Below are 22,107 nucleotides of genomic sequence, written 5' to 3'. Positions count from 1 at the left end.
CTATTGATATTTTAAGTAGCTATGTATATCTAAAAAAAACTATCTGAACCATAAACGACACGAATGTTGAAAAGCCTAACATTTTTTTTTTTTTTTCAATTTCAATTTGAATTTTATTGAGTAACACATTGTTTCCATACATAACAAATAATCCCCGCGAAGCCGTGGCTTGTATGCAGGTTTTATAAAAGACAATGTATAAAAAAATTAATTAACAAATTTGATTCTTAGTTCATATTTTACAATATTATTTAAATTTTTCGCTTCATTGCGAGTTTAAGAAAAATTGTTTAATATTTTTTCTTCTCTTAATTTTGTTTTGTAAGCTAAAAATTTCCATTGGCAAGGCGTTTAAAATGCTGGGTAATTGTACTTCAATCGAGTTCTTGCCATATTTGTTATTGAATCTTGGCGTTTTAAATCTTCCTTCAGCTCTTCTTCTCGTATTATGGGAGTGACTGATAGGCTCCAAAAAATTTGCGTCTTCGAATTCCTTGATTATTGTTGTTTTATAAATGTTCTTGATGGTCATTATATTTTGAATTTTCATGAACTCCTTTATTGTCTCTTCGGGTGTATTATAATTGATCTGATTTTGTCGGACGGAAGTGTATCTTTGGGTGAGAGTGGAGGCGTATTGTAAGTGATTGCGGGGTGAATTGGCTGATTTATTTTTCATTAATATTTTAATTAGCCTATCTTGAGACTTTTGTAGTGTATTGCAATGAGAAGAGTTTCCATATGCTGTAATGCCGTGACGTATGTAGGATTCCGCTAATGAGTAGTACGCCTGTTTGGTTACGTGTATTGGCGCACAATTATTTAGATGATAAAGCACATAGGAGACTTTTCTTAACTTTTTATTCAGGTTCAGAATATGTTCCTTCCAGTTAAAATTATGGTCAACCATAACTCCAAGGTATTTATATGTACCAACTACCTCGATTATTTTATCGCATGTATCATTTGCAAATGTTGTAGATAGTTGTTTCTTATGCAGGCAGTCATTGTTATGAAACTTTATGTTTATGTCACACGTTGGAATGTGAGGCTGTTTAATATGCATTAGCTTGGTTTTGTTCGCATTGATGATTAATCCATTGTCATGGCACCATTTTGTTATGTTGTAAAGCTCATTTTGCATATTCTCTACTGCTCTCTCCAAATCATTGTGCGCAACAATTATAGCCGTATCATCAGCATAGGCAAATATTTTGCTGCAGTTGGCTTGTCTAATCATTTCGTTTGCATATATTAGGTATAGTATGGGCCCGAGTTTTGATCCTTGAGGAACTCCATAATGCAAATCCTTCTCCTGGCTCAGATGTTCATCAATTTTGACTCTGTATTTTCTGCAGTACAAGTAGTTTTTGATCCATTCAAGGCAGTTTCCTCGTATGCCAACTCTTTCCAGTACATCAAGAAGTTTTGCATGTGATAAGGTGTCGAACGCTTTGCTAAAGTCAACAAATAGTACGAGGCAATGCATTTTTGTATCTAGACATTTATTTATATATGATGAAAAGTGACCCAGTAGTTGGTTAATATTTCGTCCTTTTTGGAAACCATATTGCTGCTTGCTTATAATCTTATATCTGCACAAAAAATCGTTCATCCTTCGTACAACAATTTCTTCCAGTACCTTTTCGATCACTGGTAGAATAGATATTGGTCGATAATTGTTATAGTCAGTTTTATTTCCATTTTTATATATAGGCCTTACAAGTGCAGTTTTAAACATATTGGGAATTACGTTTTCATTTAAACTGGAGTTTACAATGTTGGTTATTATTGGTGCAAATATTTCTGCATTTTTTCTAATATCCACCGGTCGAATCCCATCAAAGCCGGCTCCTTTATTGGAATTAATGTTTTTAATTATATTTAAAATTTCAGTTTCATTGGTTTGTTCCATAAAAATTGTATTTTGGGCTCTTATTACTTGAGAAAAGTTTGTTTTTATATCACAGTCATGAAGAATATTTTGGACATTTGCTTTAAATTGTATAGCGAATTCTTCGGTAACTATTTTTAGGTCTATATTTTTGAAGTTTCTCTTTATGACTTCATCCACATTGTGAGTTTTTTTCCCGATAATTTCATTTATTAATGACCAGGTACCACGCATGTTTTTTCTATTTTTTATGAATTCCTTCATCCTGTATTCATTTTTGGCATTGTTTATCATTTGGTTAAGTTTGTTGTTGAATGATTTATATTCTCTTTCTTTTTCTAAATTGTTTCTGTTTTTTCTATGCCGTTGATAAAGTTTGTCTTTCATATCGCAACATTTCAAAATTTGGTCACTCAGCCATGGATAATTGTTTCTTTTTTTTGATTTTTTTTGACATTTGGGTCGAGTTTGAATATATTTCTTTGAATTTGAGATACATACTTTCAAATTTTGCGTTGCAGCTTTCATTTTGATTAATTATATTCCTCCAATCTGTTTTTTTTATAAGATCATTTACTTTTTTAGAATTAACTGAAAAAAATTTAGATGGCTCCTTGCTAATGCTTGCATTTCCCTTCGCTGTGCATTCGCTGCTTATAAATTGGTTGTTGTCGACTCCCATACATCCGAATAGGGAGTAGTGATCCGAAATAGTAGTGAGTATAACCGATGCGCTAGCTGATGGTATGGATTTGGTTTTACGTATAAATAGGTGGTCAATGCACGTACCTTTATTTTTGTTTACCTCTTCTCTTGTTATGTTGGTAACCATGCATTCTAAACCATAAGCGGACATCATATCCAAGTAAGATCTAGTGGTTTTGTTTATTTCTGCGGCTATATTAATATTCATATCACCAATTATTATTAAGGCCTGATTTTTATGAATTTCTTTAATACTATGTTCCAACTCATCTATAAACAATCTTGTGTTTTTACTTGGAGGGCGATAGATAGATAGAATAGATAGTTCTTTATTGCCAATCGATATGTCTAGTCGAATTGATTCATAATATTGGGTAGTAAGATTCATTGTGATGTACTTTAAGTTTCGTTTCACATATATGGCTATACCACCGCCAATACCCTCTCTGTTAAGAAAGGTGCCATTGAAATCATTAATATTAAAAAGGTCATTTTCATCATCTGCAATATTTGTTTCGACGAGTATAATTAATTCAATTGAATCGATGATTTTATTTATGTTGGCCAAGAAGGTTGAGAAGTTTTTTCTTAACGATCTAATGTTCATATAAATAAATGAAAGTGGATACTTCAAATAAAACTCACTTATTTGATTGTAATTATAAATTAATTCAGTATTATTGTTCATTTTATTTTACTTTTTTATCAATCTTTTTCTTTATCTATGTAATTGTACTTTTCAAATTCAGTCCTTAGACGTAATTCACTTTTAATGTATTATGAAGTCTATTTCTTCGATTTTGATATATATATATATTTGTATTTTCTTTTCAACAAATAGTTCAACTTTTCCTATATTTTCCCAGTTCTCTCTTATTGTTTTTATTGCAATCAATAATTTATAATCGCTGTGTTTAGCATATCATTTGTAAATCACTTTCACAGTTGATGTTGACTACGGGAGATTTCTCAATTTTTCGTGCATAAATTTCCCCATGCTTCACCCATACAAACTTCCAATTGGCATCGCTGGCTTTGTTTTTTGCCATCCACAACAAATGTCTTTTGCTTGCAGTCAACTGATCATTTATATAAATGTACTTATGTTTGCCCGTTCCATCGTCATTGTTGACGTCATTGTTGACATCAGTTGCTTCGATTCTATGCCTTTCAATTTTGTCCATTATTTCTCTCTTCTTACGAAGAGAGCTGAACTCAACAATAAGCTTTGTTTTCCCTTTCGTGAGGTATGCGTTATCGATGTCGTTCTCAGTCATTTGTACATTCAGCTTTGCTGCTATTTTCTCTACTGTTTCAACTGCGTTTATGTTGTTGTTGTTTAAGTTGTTAATTTCAATGTTTTTCTCTAATACTTTCTGTTCAAGTTTACTTATTTTTGTTTCCATTTCATACATACATAAGTCACTGTGGCAAATTTCTGTGAAATCGGATTATAAATGCACCTCTTATGGGGACAAGTCTTTAAATCGAGATATCGGTCTATATGGCAGCTATATCCTAATCTGGACCGATTTGCGCCAAGTTGCAGAAAAATGTCGAAGAGCCTAACACAATTCACTGTCCCAAATTTCAGCAAAATCGGATAATAAATGTGGCTTTAATGGGCCCAAAACCATAAATCGGCGAATCGGTCTAAACGACAGCTATATCCAAATCTGAACCGATCTGTACCATATTGCAGAAGTATATCGAGGACCTTAATTTAACACACTGTCCTAAATTTCGGCGACATCGGACTATATATGTGCCATTTATGGGCCCAAAGCCTTAAATCGAGAGATCGGTCTATATTGCAGCTATATTCAAATCTGGACCGATCTGGGCCAAATTGAAGAAGGATGTCCACTAGCCTAACACAACTCACTGTCCCAAATTTCAGCAAAATCGTGTAATAAATGTGGCTTTAATGGGCCACCGTTTCCCGAACGTCTGGGTTCGAATCCTGGCGAAAACACCAGAAAAAAAATTTCAGCGGTGTTTATCCCCTCCTATTAGTGGCAACATTTGTGAGGTATTACCATATACAAACTTCTCCCCAAAGAGGTGTCGCCGAGTCCGGACTCGGCTATAAAAAAGAGGATCGCACAGCACTCATTGATATGTGAGAAGTTTGTCCCTGTTCGTTAATGGAATGTTCATGGGTCAATTTTCATTTTGCCTATCCTAGTCTTGCGAATCTTGAGAAAGTCGTTGATGGTTCCTTTTTTGGTTCGACCCTACACTGCCTGATGTTTTAATATCAGGATCTTTGCTTATTCTAGTCCTCCAATTATTGAGAGAATCGGCGATGATCTCGTCGTCAGCCATCTGTTCGTTAGGCGGTATTGAGTGTCCTGCCACTGCACTGCCTGATATCTCAATATCGGGATCTTTGCTTATCCTGGCCTTCTCAGTCTTGAAAAAGGCAACCTTGGTCTCGTGGTACACCATGCCTTTAGTCTTAGCCAAACTTGCCATGAAGACTTGATCAATGCCCTATATTACTAGAGTTCCTTCCTCCTTCTCCTCCCTGTGGAATACCTCCCATTTCTCGGAGACAAAAGTTTGGTTTTGCTTGTTAAAGCCTTGCATCATGCGATTCGTCGCGAAATTGCTGCCCCCACCCTTGATGAAGACTGTCGCCATTGTAAGCTGGGGGATGTCCATCTTTCTCAACAGGTCGAGCTTTTCGCCCTCCCAGAGATTGTGAATAGGTTCTACGAACTTTTTGACGGCATCAATTTATTCAGTTAAGATATCCCCTCTATACTCGCAGCTCATCATTTGTATGGGGTGTCCCCCTTCAGAGTTCCACACATGTTCGAAAATCCGTTCGTTAAACAGATCCTCCAATTGGGATCGTTGGTCTGGTAGAGTCCTACTAGATCAACTGAGGATATCGATGATTGCATACTCATACTCACCTCCTCATCTTTGTTTTGCTTCCTTTCCACTTTAGAGTAAGAGGGCGCCTCCTAACCCTTTTCGAGCGACCATCTTTCCCTTCAGTGATGGCTGTGTCATCCTTTTGGACGAGTCACAGTCCTCCATGAAGTTTAAGGGGCCATGCGCGCTTCCTTTGTCCCCGTTCCGACTTTGTCTCCCTCCGCAGGACTCTGTCTGGAGTCTCCATTGCGGTAGGGCTTGCTTGGTCTTCCCCGAGTAGTTGAAAACGGGGAGCTCATTTTCAGCTTTCCCTTCCGACTTGATCTCCCTCCGTAGGACATTGTGTGGAGTCTCCATTGCCGGAGGGTTTCTTTGGTCTTCCTCGAGTAGTTGAAAGCGGGGAGCTCTTTTTCAGCAAGACACTGTCTGGAGTCTCCATTGCGGGAAGGCTTGCTTGGTCATCCCTTAGTAGATGAAAGCGGGGAGCTCATTTTCAGCTTTCCATAACGACTATATCTCCCTCCTTAGGACACTGCCGGGGGCTTGGTTTGGTCTTCCTGGAGTAGTTGAAAGCGGGGAGCTCTTTTTTAGCATTTTAGTAGTGTTATGCTCTTCGGAAGATCTGATTTTCTTTCCAGATGCCCTAGAAGTGCTTGGAATGTCAGTTCTACCCCTTCCAGCATCTTGAACTTTAGCCCGATGGCGCTGCCGGTGCATACTCCTCAGTTTCCTTCAACGTGCCCCGCCTAAGTGGGTTAGGAAATAAAAAGAAATATCTTTTTTAATTTTTTTTTTTTTAATTTTTTCCAAAATTTTTTTTCAAAAATTTTTTCCAAAATTTTTTTTTTCAAAAATTTTTTCCAAAATTTTTTTTTCAAAAATTTTTTCCAAAATTTTTTTTCAAAATTTTTTTTCAAAATTTTTTTTCAAAATTTTTTTCCAAAATTTTTTTTCAAAATTTTTTTAAAACTTTTTTCAAAAATTAATTTTAAGAAAATTTTAAAATTTACTACCTCAACATAGATGCTCTTAGTAGTAAATATATGAAATGTCATCAAAATCGGATAAGGGAGTCGAAGGTCAGGCGTTAAAGACTGAGGCGCATCCCTCTGGTTTATCCGTTCCTTCCGCATTTGTCAGTCAGTCGTCATGACTGGTTGTGCACTTGAAGCATTACTCACGACTACCAGGGCTAAAACACCCTCAACTATAAGAGAGGGCACAACATACTAAGGTCCGATGCCACCACCGATGCCACTGAGGACGAACTGTGAATCCCTCTGGTTTATCCGTTTCTTCCTCATTTGTTAGCCTGACGACTGGTTGTGCACTTGAAACATTACTCTCGACTACAGGGGCCAAGGCACCCACAACTATAGGAGGGGGGGACAACATACTACGGTCCGATGCCACCAACGCAGCTGTTGGGTCTTTGGGGTCAATTTTGAGCCTACTGCTGAAAGGCTTTAAAATTTTTCCCTAACAGGCAGTACCTATTCCGAGATACAGATATTTTTCTTTGAGAAGCGAAATGATAACACTTCTCACATATCAATGAGTGCTGTCCGATTCAAGTTTAAGCTCAATAATAAGGGGCCTCCTTTTTATAGCCGAGTCCGAAGGGGGTGTGCGACTCCTCTTTGAGGAGAAGTTTTTACATGGCATAGTACCTCAAAAATATCCCCAGCATTATGAGGGGATGACCTGCGCTGAAAATTGTATGATGGTCTCGCCAGGATTTGAACCCAGGCGTTTAGCATCATAGGTGGACAAGCTTACCTCCGCGCTACGTTGGCTGTCTTAACAGTTACTGCCTTTTGTATTGTAACTTTTCTAATATTTTCATTTTATTTTTTCTTTTTAGGGTTTTACCATACTCTGCTGTTTTGTGATAAAGCCTGAATCTCCTTTGCGGCCACACAGAGGAAATATGGGCCGATACTCATCGAGTGATAATCTGAAAAAGAAACTCAGTTCCAGTAAAACAAGTCTAGATGATAACTACTGTACAGGGACCATAAATGCGCCAATTAGTTGTAAGTGTTTCACAGCTTTCCAGACCTTTGGCTTTTTAGGAAGAAAATTCTCACATTTTTTATAAATTTTTTCTTTACTGTTTTTTTTTTTTTTTTGAAGTTTACACCAATCATGAAAAGGAGTCGGAATTGAGTAGCTCTGCACCACCGCTGATGCATAAAACGCCACCATCACCGGCACGTCGACAACAGTTGGAAATGAGTGCTGCAACATGTCAAATGCCGGGCTTAACCATAATCTCTACAGCTCCACGCTGTCAAATGTTGCCCTTGTTGGCAGGTGGGGGTAGTTCAGCAGCATCACAACAAGAGCAACATCATCACGTGGCAAGTGTGGAAACATTTATTGGGCCACCACCACCACCATCAGCAGCAGCAGTAGTAGGCGTTAACAACCACACCACTGCTTCCAGCTCCCTCAGCAGTGGTGGCACATTGGAGCGTAAAGCTGCCTCAAAACATATGACATGCTTGCAACAGCAGCAACATTCACAAGCCAACAATTTGCCATCGTCAGCAAGTGCTGGAGTGTCGACGGTTACATCAATAACATCGCCAGCCACGAGATGCTGCAACATTCTAGCGGGTACTGGTGCGGGCGGCCTAGGGTTGCTTGGTGCTAATAGTGGAAATATTTTACAACAGCCACAACATCATAGTGTTGGTATGCCACAAGTTGTTACTGGCAGCTCCATGGGTTATTATGATGCATATGGGACAACATCGATGAATATGCCGCTGCCACAACCACCGCCACCTTCAGCGTTAAATATGTCCCTAACAGGGAGCTTAAGTCGCAGGAGTCATTTGTCCGCAGCACATGCTCAACAACAAATGCTGCAGCAGCCGGCCAACAGCAATAGTGATTACATTGGAGTAGAAACACTGGACATATTACAGGGAGTTGCTCCGGGTAAGTAGAAGCATAGAAAGAAAAGAAAGCTAGAAAAATTGATTAGAAGAGAAAAAAAAAATAAATTAAAAATGGAAAATGAAACAAAATATGGAAAAATTTATTTAAAATATTTAGAATTAAATCTTAAGCTTGGTATAGGAAAAAGAAGAAAAGGTTGTACTCCCATCCTCGTATCCTGTAGTTTAAAGGAACCATTTATCTTAAATATTTTGCATAGAAGCCTTTAATATTTAAATGTGCTTTGGCCTTTTTTAACAATTGGGACACTTGTGCGTATGATTAATATTAATTATGAAGCATTTTACTTAAATTGCCCATAGCTCTATAACCCTAAGAAATATTTAAAACAAAACTTTAAAATATTATAAATGATAATTTAAACAACAAATTAGGTTTAATGGCGAGAAGTTTAATTCCATTCTAAATAAATGATTTTAGGTTAATCACAATTTGGCTCACGAGTCATTTTTGTTTGATTAATGAATCGCTTCAAAGACTGGTTATTCATACGCAGAAAAACACCCAACATTGCAGTTAATGAACAACGAAAACGCCATGGTTCAAGGATTGCCTTAACATGTTAGGCAGTAGACTAGAGATGTGTGCGTGAGTAACTTTTCACTCACGCTCACGCACGCTAACGAAAAAAATGTTACTCACGCACGATCGCGCACCTCTTATTATGTCGACTCAAGTACGCTCACGAGACAAAAATTTACCTCACGCGCGACTCACGAGAAAATCACGACTCATGAAACACTCACGACTCACAAAACAGTCACGACTCACGAAACAATCACGCCTCACGAAAAACTCGCGCCCCACGACAAATCACGACTCACTATGTACTCACAACGAAACACTATCGTGAGTCGTGAGCATTTCGCCAGTGTCTCGTGAGTACCCCATGAGTTGTGAGTACATAGTGAGTAGTGATTTCTCGTGGGCCATGAGTTTTTCATGAGGCGTGATTGTCTCGTGAGTGTTTCGTGAGTCGTGACTGTTTCGAAAGTCGTGAGCGTCTCGTGAGTCGTGATTTTCTTGTGAGTCGTGATTAGTGTCTTGAGCATAATTTCACTCACTTACGATTTGGATCTCACTCACGATTCACAAGACAGTCACGACTCACGAAACACTCACGAGACAATCACGCCTCACGAAAAACTCGCGCCCCACGACAAATCACGACTCACCATGTACTCACAACAAAACACTTTCGTGAGTCGTGAGCATTTTGTCAGTGTCTCGTGAGTGCCCCGTGAGATGTGAGTAGATGGTGAGTAGTGATTTCTCTTGGGCCGTGAGTTTTTCGTGAGACGTGATTGTCTCGTGAGTGTTTCGTGTGTCGTGACTGTTTCGAGAGTCGTTAGCGTCTCGTGAGTCGTGATTTTCTTGGGAGTCGTGAATAGTGTCTTGAGCATAATTTCACTCACTTACGATTTGGATCTCACTCACGATTCACAAGACAGTCACGACTCACAAAACACTCACGAGACAATCACGCCTCACGAAAAACTCGCGCCCCACGACAAATCACTACTCACCATGTACTCACAACGAAACACTTTCGTGAGTCGTGAGCATTTCGTCAGTGTCTCGTGAGTGCCCCGTGAGTTGTGAGTACATAGTGAGTAGTGATTTCTCGTGGGCCGTGAGTTTTTCGTGAGACGTGATTGTTTCGTGAGTCGTGACTGTTTCGAAAGTCGTGAGCGTCTCGTGAGTCGTGATTTTCTTGGGAGTCGTGAATAGTGTCTTGAGCATAATTTCACTCACTTACGATTTGGATCTCACTCACGATTCACAAGACAGTCACGACTCACGAGACAATCACGCCTCACGAAAAACTCGCGCCCCGCGTCAAATCACGACTCACCATGTACTCACAACGAAACACTTTCGTGAGTCGTGAGCATTTCGTCAGTGTCTCGTGAGTTGTGAGTACATAGTGAGTAGTGATTTCTTGTGGGCCATGAGACGTGATTGTCTCGTGAGTGTTTCATGAGTCGTGACTGTTTCGAGAGTCGTGAGCGTCTCGTGAGTCGTGAATTTGCTTGGAAGTCGTAATTAGTGTCTTGAGCATGATTGCACTGATTTATGATTTGGATCTCACTCACGATTCACATGACTCACGCTCGACACGACAACTCACGTGCACATCTCTAGAGTAGACCAAAGTTATTCTTAGTACAAGGGTAAATGGTGGGAAGTGTAGTAGGCTTACGGCATCCACCGGACTGGCACGAAGAAGACGTTGATAGAGTTGATTGGTGCCCTGTATAAACACCCCAGCGGACATAATCAATCGCAGTCACCCCGTTGGAAATAATCCGACTCGTGCGTGTCTCTTGAGTCGTGAACGTCTTGCGAGTCGTGAGCGTCTCGTGAGTTATGAGCGTCTCGTCAGTCATGATTTTATTGTGAGTCACGAATAGTGTCTTGAGCATGATTTAACACACTTATGATTTGGATCTAACTCACCAATCACGTGAGTCTTCGTAACACGACAACTCACGTGCACTGGCACAAAGAAGACCTGAATTGCGATCACTCTTGCCCTGCGTAAGCAACCCTTCCGAACATCATTAGTCATAGTCACTGGCGGCCTGCGCCAGCTGACCAGCTGCAAAAAAAAACCTTGTTTAAAAGTTTTGGAGTCACAGTGGTTACAATCACGGGCGAGTCACGGTCATGAAGGAGAAGTAACTGCGAATTGAAACTCAGTCACTGATAGCTTGTGTCAACAACTCAGCGGAAATAATCAATTTAAAAAATTTTATGAGATCATGGTGATTCACGATCACGGGCGTGCCACAGTCACGAAGTCGGAAGTGAATCGGTGTCACTGTTGACCTGTGTAAGCACCCTGTTGGAAATAATCCGTTTAACAAAGTGATAAAGTCACGGTGTTTCATGGTCATTGGTGGGACACGGTGACTCACGTCGATCACACGTGAGTCGCGGTCACGAAAGTAAAAATGGATGTAGATGGAGGTGTTGGCCTGCGTTAGCAAAGTTCCGTTTCATAAATTATCGGAGTGACAATGATAAACGAGAAGAAGTGGACACGGTTCGGGGTATCTTTTGACCTGCGTTAACAAAGATCGATTTCATGCATTGCAGGAGTGGCAGTGATAAACGATCACGGGCTGTCACAGTCACGAAGGCGGCCGGGGATCATATTTACCGATAACCTGCGTGAGTTAACAAGGTGAGGGCTTCACAAAATCATGAACCAGTCACGGTCGAGGAGGTGGCCTGGGGTCATATTCACAAAGACGCAATGACTCACGATCACGGCCGTGAAACAATCACAAAGCATGACGTAGATCGAGGTCACTGCCGAACTGGTTTTGCACATTGGCGCCAATGATACGTTTGACCAAGTTATAGAGGTACGGTGACTCACGGTGATCACGGGTGAGTCACGCTCACGAAAGTAGATGTGGACTTGGATCGGGTTGTCTTTTGGCCTTCGTTAGCAATGATCCATTTCATAAATTGCCGGAGTGATTGTGATCAGCGCTCACGGACCAGTCACGTTCACAAAGGTGGCCGGGGATCATATTCGCCGATGGACCCCACACGGGTATCACAAAATCAAGGGCCATTCATGAGCACAAAGTTGACCGTGGATCATATTCACCAATGGGCTGTGTGACTTAATAAAAGCACAATGACTAACGATCACGGGCGTGGCATAGTCACAAAGCATGACCTGGATCAAGCTCACTGCAAACTGCGTAAGCACATTGGCGCCAATAATTCGTTTGACAAAGTGATAGAGTCACGGCAATTCATGGTCATTGGTGTCTCACGGTGATCACGGGTAGGTCACGCTTACGAAAGCAAAAGTAGACGTGGATCGGGGTGACTTTTGGCCTGCTTTAGTAAAGATCCGAAACATAAATTAACGGAGTGACAGTGACAAACGATCACGGGCTAGTCACGAAGACGGCCGGGCATCATATTTATCGACGACCTGCGTGCAAGTTTACAAGGTGGGGGCTTCACGGGGATTACAAAATCAAGGGCCAGTCATGAGCACAAAGTTGACCGGGGGTCATATTAACCGATGGGCTGCGTGAGTTTACAAAGTTACAATGACTCACGATTACGGGCGTAGCACAGTCACAAATCATGACGTGGATCGAGCATACTACCAAACTGCGTAAGCACATTGGGGCCTCTATCACATTGACAGAGTGATAGAGTCACGGTGATCAAGGGTGAGTCACGCTTACGAAAGCAGAAGTTGACGTGGATATGGGTGTTTTTTGACCTGCGTTAGCAAAGATCCGTTTCATCATATCATATTCACCGATGACCTGCGTGAGTTTACTAGGGGTTCACGGGGATCACAATATCAAGAGCCAGTCACCGGCGCGAAGGTGACCGGGGGTCATATTCCCCCATTGGCTGTTTGAGTTTACAAAGTCACAATGACTCACGAATACGGGCTTGGAACAGTCACAATGCATGACGAGGATAGAGGATACTGCCGAATTGGTTAAGCACATTGACACCAATTATCCGTTTGCCAAAGTTTACAGTGATTCATGATCATTGGTGGGTCACGGTGATCACGGGTAATTCACGCACACAAAAGCAACGTGGACGTGAATAGGGGTATCTTTTGGCCTGCGTTAGCAAAGATCGAATTCATATGTTGCCGAAGTGACTGCGATTAACAGTTTTACAAAGTCTGGGGGACAATGTTATTCACTTATCTTATATCACTTTAACGAAGGATGACGTGGATCGCGGTCACTGGTATTATGTGTAAGCAGCCGGGGAAAATGATCCTATTTTAAAAGTGACTTGGTGAAGTTAAATCCCCATCACAGAAGAGTCATGGTCACTAGTAACCTGCGACATTGATTCAAAATCATGGGTGACTCATGGTCACCAACGCGGACGTGAATCCAGGTCACTGCTGATCTGTGTAAAAACCCTGAACCTGGCCAAAATAAACCGTTTAGCAGAATTATGGGGTCACGGTGATTCAGATCACTAGGCGGACGTAAGCCGCTGTCACATATGGCCTGGATCAAGGTCACTGCTGACCTGTGTAAAAACCCTGAATCTGGCTGAAATGAACCGTTTAACAGAATTGTGGGGTCACGGCGATTCATGTCATTAGGCAGACGTAAGTCGCACTCACATATGGTCTGCGTAAGCACAACTGCGGTAATAGCAGGTTTTGTTCAGCGGCATTCACTGGTAGTTCGGCGACGGCAAATTTATGGAGTGAGGGTGACTCACGATCACGGGCCAGTCACGGCAAAGACGGCGGTAAGGATTGCATTCACTGGTAAGCATACTGCGAAGCACACCGTCAGCAACGATCCGTTTTACAAAGTGAGGTCACTGCTGGCCTGTGTAAAAACCCTGAACCCGGCTGAAATAAACCGTTTAACAGATTTATGGGGTCATGGTTATTTATGATCTCGACCGAGTCATGGTCACAATGGTGGCCGGGGATCAAGGTTATTGCTGATCAAAGTAAGCGCCCCAACGGGATCAATCCGTTGCAGGGTAAAAATGATACAAGATCAATCACGATCACGAACACGGCTGAGAATCGCATTCACTGGTAGTCTGCGTAAGCAAAACAGCGACAGTAATCATGGTGGTTCTCAACACAAATTTAGACACAACTTTGAAAATGTCCTTTGTTCATCTTTAAAACATAGAATATCATTTTTGAGGTTAACAACTCAAAATTTGTCTGAAATGTCCAAAATATACATTAACCTCAAAGGACACTTCCATTTTTTGTAGCGTGCGTCACATGACTTTGTGACCATTTTTTTAATGTAGGGGAGTAAATTTTTTTTTTCATTTGAAAGTATTTTCAAATCCCTTAATTCACTACACACTAGTAGATTAAAGAAATTTTTTTTTTCAAATCACACAAAAAATTATACATTTCAATCGAAAATTGCGTAAATATGTAGCGTTCGTCACACTGGATTCATTCATATGCCTCTTCAATTGCCTTTAGCTGTGTATGTTGTGTTATATGTGTAGTATCCACATAATTCCGCATTCTGTGTGGCATCAAGGGCAATTGGAAATTTTGAAAAATCCCAAATTGTTTCTTAGTTATGGGAGTTTTATTAAAACAATCTCGAATTATTATCAGTCATACGCACCATGGGCTTGATAACAGAAAATCCATCATGCAACACTATTTACCGAACTTTCTGGGAAAATTTTAAAACTTTTATATTTTCCAGACCATTTATATTGAAAAATACTTCTTCAATACTTCTTCCTTCCTAGTAAAGGACATTTAATAAACGTTCCGCATTCTGTTTCGCATCAAAGGCAATTGGAAATTTTGAAAAATCCCAAATTGATTCTTAGTTATGGAAGTTTTATTAAAACAATCTCGAATTATTATAAATCATACGCACCGTGGGCTTGATAACAGAAAATCCATCATGCAACACTATTTACCGAACTTTCTGGGAAAAATTTAAAACTTTTTATATTTTGTAGACCAATTTTATTGAAAAATACTTCTTCAATACTTCTTCCTTCCTGGTAAAGGATATTTAATAAACGTCCTTTAAAAGAAATTGTATGACGCCACATGTGCGTTATATAAAAAATCTTTATGGTAGACAAGAATTTAGTTTTCTCCAAGAATTTCTCGATATTAAGTTTATATCAGAAAAACAAATCAATTTAAACTACCCAGAATTGGTTTTTTGCAAAATATTTTGCCATACATTGACTAACAACGTCTGTCCAATAAGAAGATATCCTTAGCCTTATTCAACAATCACTGATTTAATTTTTGCACTCCACGTGACACAAGGGACTTTTGAATTTATTAAAAAAAAATCTCCAGTGACATGTCAGTTTGGGCAATTCCATTGAAATATTATTAATTTATAATCAATCATACAGCACACAAAATAAATGTAATGCTTGAAGAATGTAAGCTGAAAATGTGTTCATCTTAAATAATCCCATTTAAAATCCTTAAATCCTGCCAAGATCTTTGGTTCACTCTTTTATATATATTTTACTAAGTGGTGGAGATTAAAATACTGACAAAAATTCCACAAATGTATGTCACGTGTTGCTATAAGACTTACAAAAGACTCTTAAAACTGTACAGAAACTACTGTAAGATCTTATAATCCATATACAAACCAACCACATTTGGGACAACGAACATTGGTTTTCTTCTTCTTGCTTTGGAATGAAAAAAGAACAAAAATGCTATTTAAGTTATAACCTAAGTCCTCTGTGAATGAAACAACCCATAACAATAATTACTTATTTTATAACGCAGTACACAGTTGCTATGCAAGAAAGTCGGGCCAAAAGAAAACAGAGGCTCAAAAGTGTTGTAATAAGGAAAAAAATAAAAAGGATAAGAATAGACCCAAAGGATACTTAGAACCAGCTCTTAAGTTTTGTGTTGTAGTGGTCACTGCTCAGAGTTTGTGGTGTTGCGGATGTTTGGTTACCGGCCGGCATGGTTTTGTGGGTCATGTACTGTATAGATAATAAAGTGGGTCGCAAAGGCCAGAAACTCCAAGAAACAAAACTTAATCGCCTTAAAATGCAATGGCTATAAACCAAGAACCAATAGTACTGTCGCTATGGCTATTTAGGGTCATGGACCCATATTTCAGAATGCAAAAAAAAAATAATTTTTTTATATTTTGTGAGTGCATATGAGTGCCTAAAAAGTATTTTTAATGTTGGTACTCTAGTGCGTATGATTTATAATAATTATTATGTTTCCTTAGTAAATTGCCAATAACTCTCAAACCGCCCAAGATATTTTGGAAATTCAAAAAGTTTATGAAAATTGACAACATTCTCAAATATGTCGCAAAGTAAACTGTAAGGAGTTTTCTTTTGGTTTAAAAGAAAAAAAGCTTTAAAATTTAATTTTTGGAAATACAAAAAGTTTTTGAAAACTGACAACATTCTAAAATATGGCGCAAAGTAAACTGTAAGGAGTTTTCTTTTGGTTTAAAAGAAAAAAAGCTTTAAAATGTACTTATTTGTATAGATAATAGAGTGGGGCAGAAGGGCCAGATATTCCAAGAAACAAAACTAGTCAATGCAAATTTGCCTATAAATATTCCATTAAGGGACAGGGGCATACTACTCACATTTCAATGGGTTCTGTTCGATTCAAGTTTAAGCTCAATGCTAAGGGACTTTCTTTTTATAGCCGAGTCTAAATGGCGTGTCGCCGTGTGGCACCTCTTTGGGGAGATGTTTTTACATGGCATAGTACCTCACAAATGTAGCCAGCATTTGTAAGGAGATAACCACAGCTGACATTTTTTTTCTGATGTTCTCGCGAGGATTCGAGAGAACATCAGACCACCGCTACGGTGGCCTTCAAGAAAAAAACTTAATCGACTTAAAATGTCATGGCTAGCACTACTACTATAGCAATCTAGGGTCATAGGTCCTAGATGAAAGTGTTGAGTGCCTTAAAAAATATTTTTAATGTCGGTACTCTAGTGCGTATGATTTATAATAATTATGATGATTCCTTAGTAAATTGCCCATAACTCTCAAACCATTCAAGATGTTTTCGATATTCAAAAAGTTTATAAAAATTGACAAAATTTTAAAATACTTCGCAAAGAAACCTATCAGGAGATTTCTTTTGGTTTGAAAGAAAAAAAGCTTTTAAATATAAAAATCCAAGAAAAAAAATTTATAAGAAAATTTTAAAATTTTTCTCCTAAAGTCAATACAGTGCAGTGAAATTTTCTTTTCTTGGGTTTCAAGGGGAATGAAAGTTACAGCCTTAATTATTTCTTAATTTGTATTTCTAAAGTTCTGTGAAGACTTTTCACAACTGTTTATCTTCAAAAAATATCTTTTGGGAGGATAACAACCTTTTAAGATTTTTTTCTTTTTCCTTTTTTTGATTAAACTCCTCAGCAAATGTCACTGGGTAACATCTTTAATGTTACTCCTAACGAGTTGTAACGTCAGTTAATTAACATCACAGAAGTGCAATCAGGAGTGTTGACCGCATTGAAAACTTCGGCTGATTCTGCTTGACGTAGAACACGTCATAGTTGAAGATTACTAGAACAGAATGACGGACATGATCATATTCTCTTTAAATGGCGTGGAGCTCAAAAATATAGGGTGATTTTTTAGCTATTATCCTTTTAGGCAAACCTGGTTTAAACAGCTCACGCACGTTTCGTGGTTTGTTTCACTGTCAGACATCTTCAGTTTGGTCTATGATTTAACCATGAATCGTCTTACAAACGAACAACGTTTGCAAATTATTGAATTTTATTATCAAAATGCGTGCTCTGTTAAAAAATTCATCGCGCGCTCATTTTGCTCATTTTTAGCTCAATGGGTACGTAAATAAGCAGAATTGTCTATTTTGGAGTAAAGATCAGCCAGAAGCATTGCAAGAGCTAGCAATGCATCCAGAAATAGTCACAGTTTGGTGCGGTTAATGGGCTGGTGGCATCATTGGACCGTACTTCTTCAAAGATGATGGGAATCGTATCGTAACGGTGAATGGTGAGCGCTTCATTGAGATGATATCCAACTTTTTTTTTGCCCAAAAAGAGCATGACTTGCATGGCATGTGGTTTAAACAAGACGATACCACACAGCACGTGTAACAATGGAGTTATTGAGAGGAGAGTTCGGTGAATAATTTATTGCACGTTTGGAACCAGTCCGTTGGCCGCCTAGATCGTGCGATTTAACGCCTTTAGACTATTTTTTGTTGGGCTATGTTAAGGCCGAAACTATTCTAACTTTGCATGCCTATATTTTTCCTAGGCCATGGGCCTTCTCTTTTATTCCATGTGGTAAAATCTTTTCGTCCTACTAATTCCTCTACCCAACATTAAAGTATTATCTCATTCCCAGTTACTCTTAAATAAGAAAAACACTTCCCCCGAAAATCATTATCACCCATCTTAATGAACTCCAGACGAGATCTATTTCAACTATGTATGAATGATAATTTTTTTGTTTCTGGTTTTTTTCAGAAGTAGGTTTTTATTCCTTTCACTTCCTGTACACCTTTAGCCATTCAAAAGATGAGGTTCACAGTTGTTGTCCCAACCATTTGCCTTTCAATGGCTGTGTACTCTGGTATTTGTTGTGCTAAGTCTAGGTGCGTGTGTTTGTGTCTGCTTAAATCCCAAACCGGAAATATAGCCAAGGTGCTTGATATTTTAATGCTCATGTCCTACTGTCAAATACATTTTTGTTCCTGCTCCTGCTCTTGCTGCTGCTTCCGTTGTAAGCAATCCTATTTACTTGGGCGTTATACCTCAATTGAGCCCCGAAGGCAAAGGGCCCTTTGACTTGGAAGCCAAAAACCCCATGTATAACACAATCAGCAAAAAGGGACATCAGAGGACTAGTGTCTTGTCAATGTTTTACAATTTATTTTCAGTTTTGGCTTTGAAATGAAAACAAAAATCCAAAAAGGAAGACCAACATCAGAACACATTGGTAAAACATACTTGTCAACACAGGGATTGGTGCTATGGTCAGAGTCTTCAGGCCCATCATCATACTCAGCAGTGTTACCACCAAAATATAGACGGATAAACATTTTTTGAATAAAAAAATTCCAAGATTTTTTTTGAGAATTTCCAAAAATCAATTTTTAAAAATATTCCTGAGTATGTTCAAAGAAAATCAAACTTCCACAAAATACATGAAAAGAAAAGTTTAAGCCTAATTGCTAAGAAAATCAATTTTCCGAGACATTTTCCAAAAATATGGTTTTTGAGATATATCCTATTTTCATACTCCATATTAACCTTGGAAAATTCCTGTGCCCAGCAGCATGCCTTTAAGCATGACATACTCTGTATGGTACTAAATTTTGTAAACCTTCATAAACTTTTTGAAATTTGCAAATATCTTGAGTAGTTTGCGAGTTATGGCCAATTTATTAAAGAAACTTAAAAATTATTATAAATCATACGCACCACAGCACCAAAATTAAAAATGCTTTTTTATACCTATCATCATAGGATATGGGGGCATATTAACTACTTCAATCGATTTGAAAAAACTCAAAACATATACTCAACAATTCGAGAAACCTAGAAAGTATAGAAATTCTTGGTCGCATGACAGTTAATTTCATACAGCAATGTCCGTCTGTCCAACCCTTTGATATACGAACGAAAAAAGCTATCTGCTAAAAATTTTCCTCAAAAACTTCTCGCTATAACAGATCGGTTAGTGTTATAAGTGGGACAAAACTGTTAATATTTGGTTGTAACTCCCATATAAATCCATTTCTTGATTCAACTTGTTAAGCTCCTGGAGGGGAGCATTCTGCTCTAAATTGATAATAATTGGTTCCAAAAATCACAGTTATATACGATCCATGTAGTTGTTGTTGTAGTCACAATTTCATGTGGAGTTGGCGATCCTCGTCAAGCTACTGTAGGTGAGCAAGCTCGGGAATAGGGTGTCCATTAGTTATTTAAAGGCGCCAAAAGCTCGCCTTGTCATATCGAGCATCATAGGCACTCAGTATTTAGGCAAGAGCCGGTGCCACCCGACCTCTCACTGACACTTTGAGCTCGATACCGCTGATTGTCCTCGACTGCCGTTGCAGCTACTCCGTAAGGGGCATTCCACTATCCGGAACCTGTGAACGAGCCCGGTAGCTCGCAGCTAAGCTTCTCGTGACAGTAATGAACACCATACAGATCGGACATCTATGTTCCAGCCTGAGTGGTGCCCACAGCTATCCCGTGCCGGGATAGGCGGTCTAAATATGGTATAGCTCCGATGTTTATATCGGTAATGAGAGCACGGGCTTATTTTTGAAATATAAATATGAATGTTTATACTAAAGGAAGTTTAAATTTTGAAGAATGTTAAAATTTTTTTTTAGAATTTTCAAAAAAATTTTTCTTTTTAAATATTAAAAAAAATTTGTAAAGGCAACACTCATCAATTTTTACTACATATTTCTGCAAATTTTGTAAATTTTCATAAACTTTTAAAAAATTGAAAATATCTTGTATGGTTTTAGAGTTACAGACAATTTAGTAGGGAAACTTCATAATTATTATAAATCATACGCACTACAGCACCAATATGAAAAATAATAACAACGTCATTCGGTTTGTAAAATCTTTAGACAAAAACTTACATTTGCAATAAACTTAAAAATATAGGTGTTCTCGATGGCATGACTTTTAAATTGATCTACCGATGTCCGTCTGTCCATTCATTATTTTCCCCATGTTCGTTCATTTTTTTGTTTTTTGAAAATTTTTGAAATACCTCCATGGCAACTCTTATCATCTTTTACCAATTGCTTGTCCATATTCCATGGTGTTGGCTATCAATGTTCAGGGGTCCACTCTAGCTTGGTGGATGACTCTCAACATAAATGCTGCAATTTTTGTGGGTTTTTCGTTTCAATGAAGTTTTCGTTTTCAGTCTTTTCTTTTTTTTGGTAAACAACCGCTTAGGGCTTATTGTTAAATATTTAATCTGTTTTAGTAGATTTACTATTCCAAGATGCCAAAGCTTGAACTGTTACAGTAACAGTCACATCACTAGCTAGTTGAAAGCACCCTCTGTGATGCGGTTGATGTGGTACTCAACATCGCGCATTTCTTGCCCCAGCAAGCCAGCCAGCCATTGAGTCAGGCAACCACCCTGTCTTGTTTATCGTTAGCATTAAGCAATTTAAAATTCTAAATATGCGCTTAAAATCCAAATCCCACAGAACAGCAAACAAAAATAAATATTTATTTAGACAATGACCAGAGGGAATCATTGACATGGATAACTTAACATGAAACCAAAAACAAGAAACGGGAAACCCAAAGAAAATAAGAACATGAAACGACCAAACGACTTGGATGATGTGAAGAAGTAACAGCAGAAGTTCTCCAATGCTCAATGCGGTTAACACTGATAATTGCACTACTGTGATGTCAAGTAAGTGTCGTTACAGCTCGTTAGTGGGCTAATAAAGATTAACATTTGGTGTTTTCTCAATGACATTACGGTGAAGTTTCCCAAAAAAGAAAAACAGAATGCAAACCAAAATAAAAGTTGGAAGTAAAAGCTTTTAGGTGTTATCACCCTACCAAAAGGTATTATAGGAAGTCCAGCAGTGTGGAGATATCTAGACAAAACTTAAGAAACAAGAAATGTTATATTAAAGAAGTCATTGACATTATCTGCTTTTTAGTTTATGGAAAATAAAATTACTTTGCACATTACTTTGCACTGATATAACCTTTGAAACAAGAATTTAAACGAGCTCAATGACCGGAGATTTTCTTTGCAAATGGGAAAGGAAACCCAGAGATTGCTACACACATTGAGCTCGTCTCGAAAGAGAAACAAACAAAAATTGTGAAATTTAATTAACTTTGCCCTAAGAGGCAAAAAAAGCCTAAAAAGAAAATTTCAGAAAATTCAATCCTTAAATTTAAATAAATTTTTTCGTCCTACTTATTGTAAACTGCATATAATTTTATTTACCATATATTCAAAAACTTCATGAGCTTTTGAAAACATTTTAAAATTTGCAAATACCTTGATGGGTTTAAGAGTAATGGCCAATTTACCAAAAAAATTTTATAATTATTATAAATCATACGCAATAGAGTACCAAAAATTAAAATAATTATTTTTTTTAT

General features: G+C 38.4%; 1 protein-coding gene across 1 annotated transcript in view; it reads left to right on the top strand.

Annotated features, from left to right (window-relative positions):
• LOC106092019 (uncharacterized) overlaps positions 1 to 22,107 on the top strand; it is a 471,923-nt gene that overhangs the window by 435,003 nt on the left and 14,813 nt on the right. The window contains exons 17-18 of the mRNA XM_059365737.1: positions 7,350 to 7,521; positions 7,622 to 8,434. Of these exons, the coding sequence (XP_059221720.1) occupies positions 7,350 to 7,521; positions 7,622 to 8,434 (985 nt within the window). The remainder of the gene's footprint in view (positions 1 to 7,349; positions 7,522 to 7,621; positions 8,435 to 22,107) is intronic.

Source organism: Stomoxys calcitrans, chromosome 3 (genome assembly GCF_963082655.1).
Source record: "Stomoxys calcitrans chromosome 3, idStoCalc2.1, whole genome shotgun sequence".
Lineage (NCBI taxonomy): Eukaryota > Metazoa > Arthropoda > Insecta > Diptera > Muscidae > Stomoxys > Stomoxys calcitrans.
This window is presented reverse-complemented; position numbering and strand designations above follow the sequence as displayed.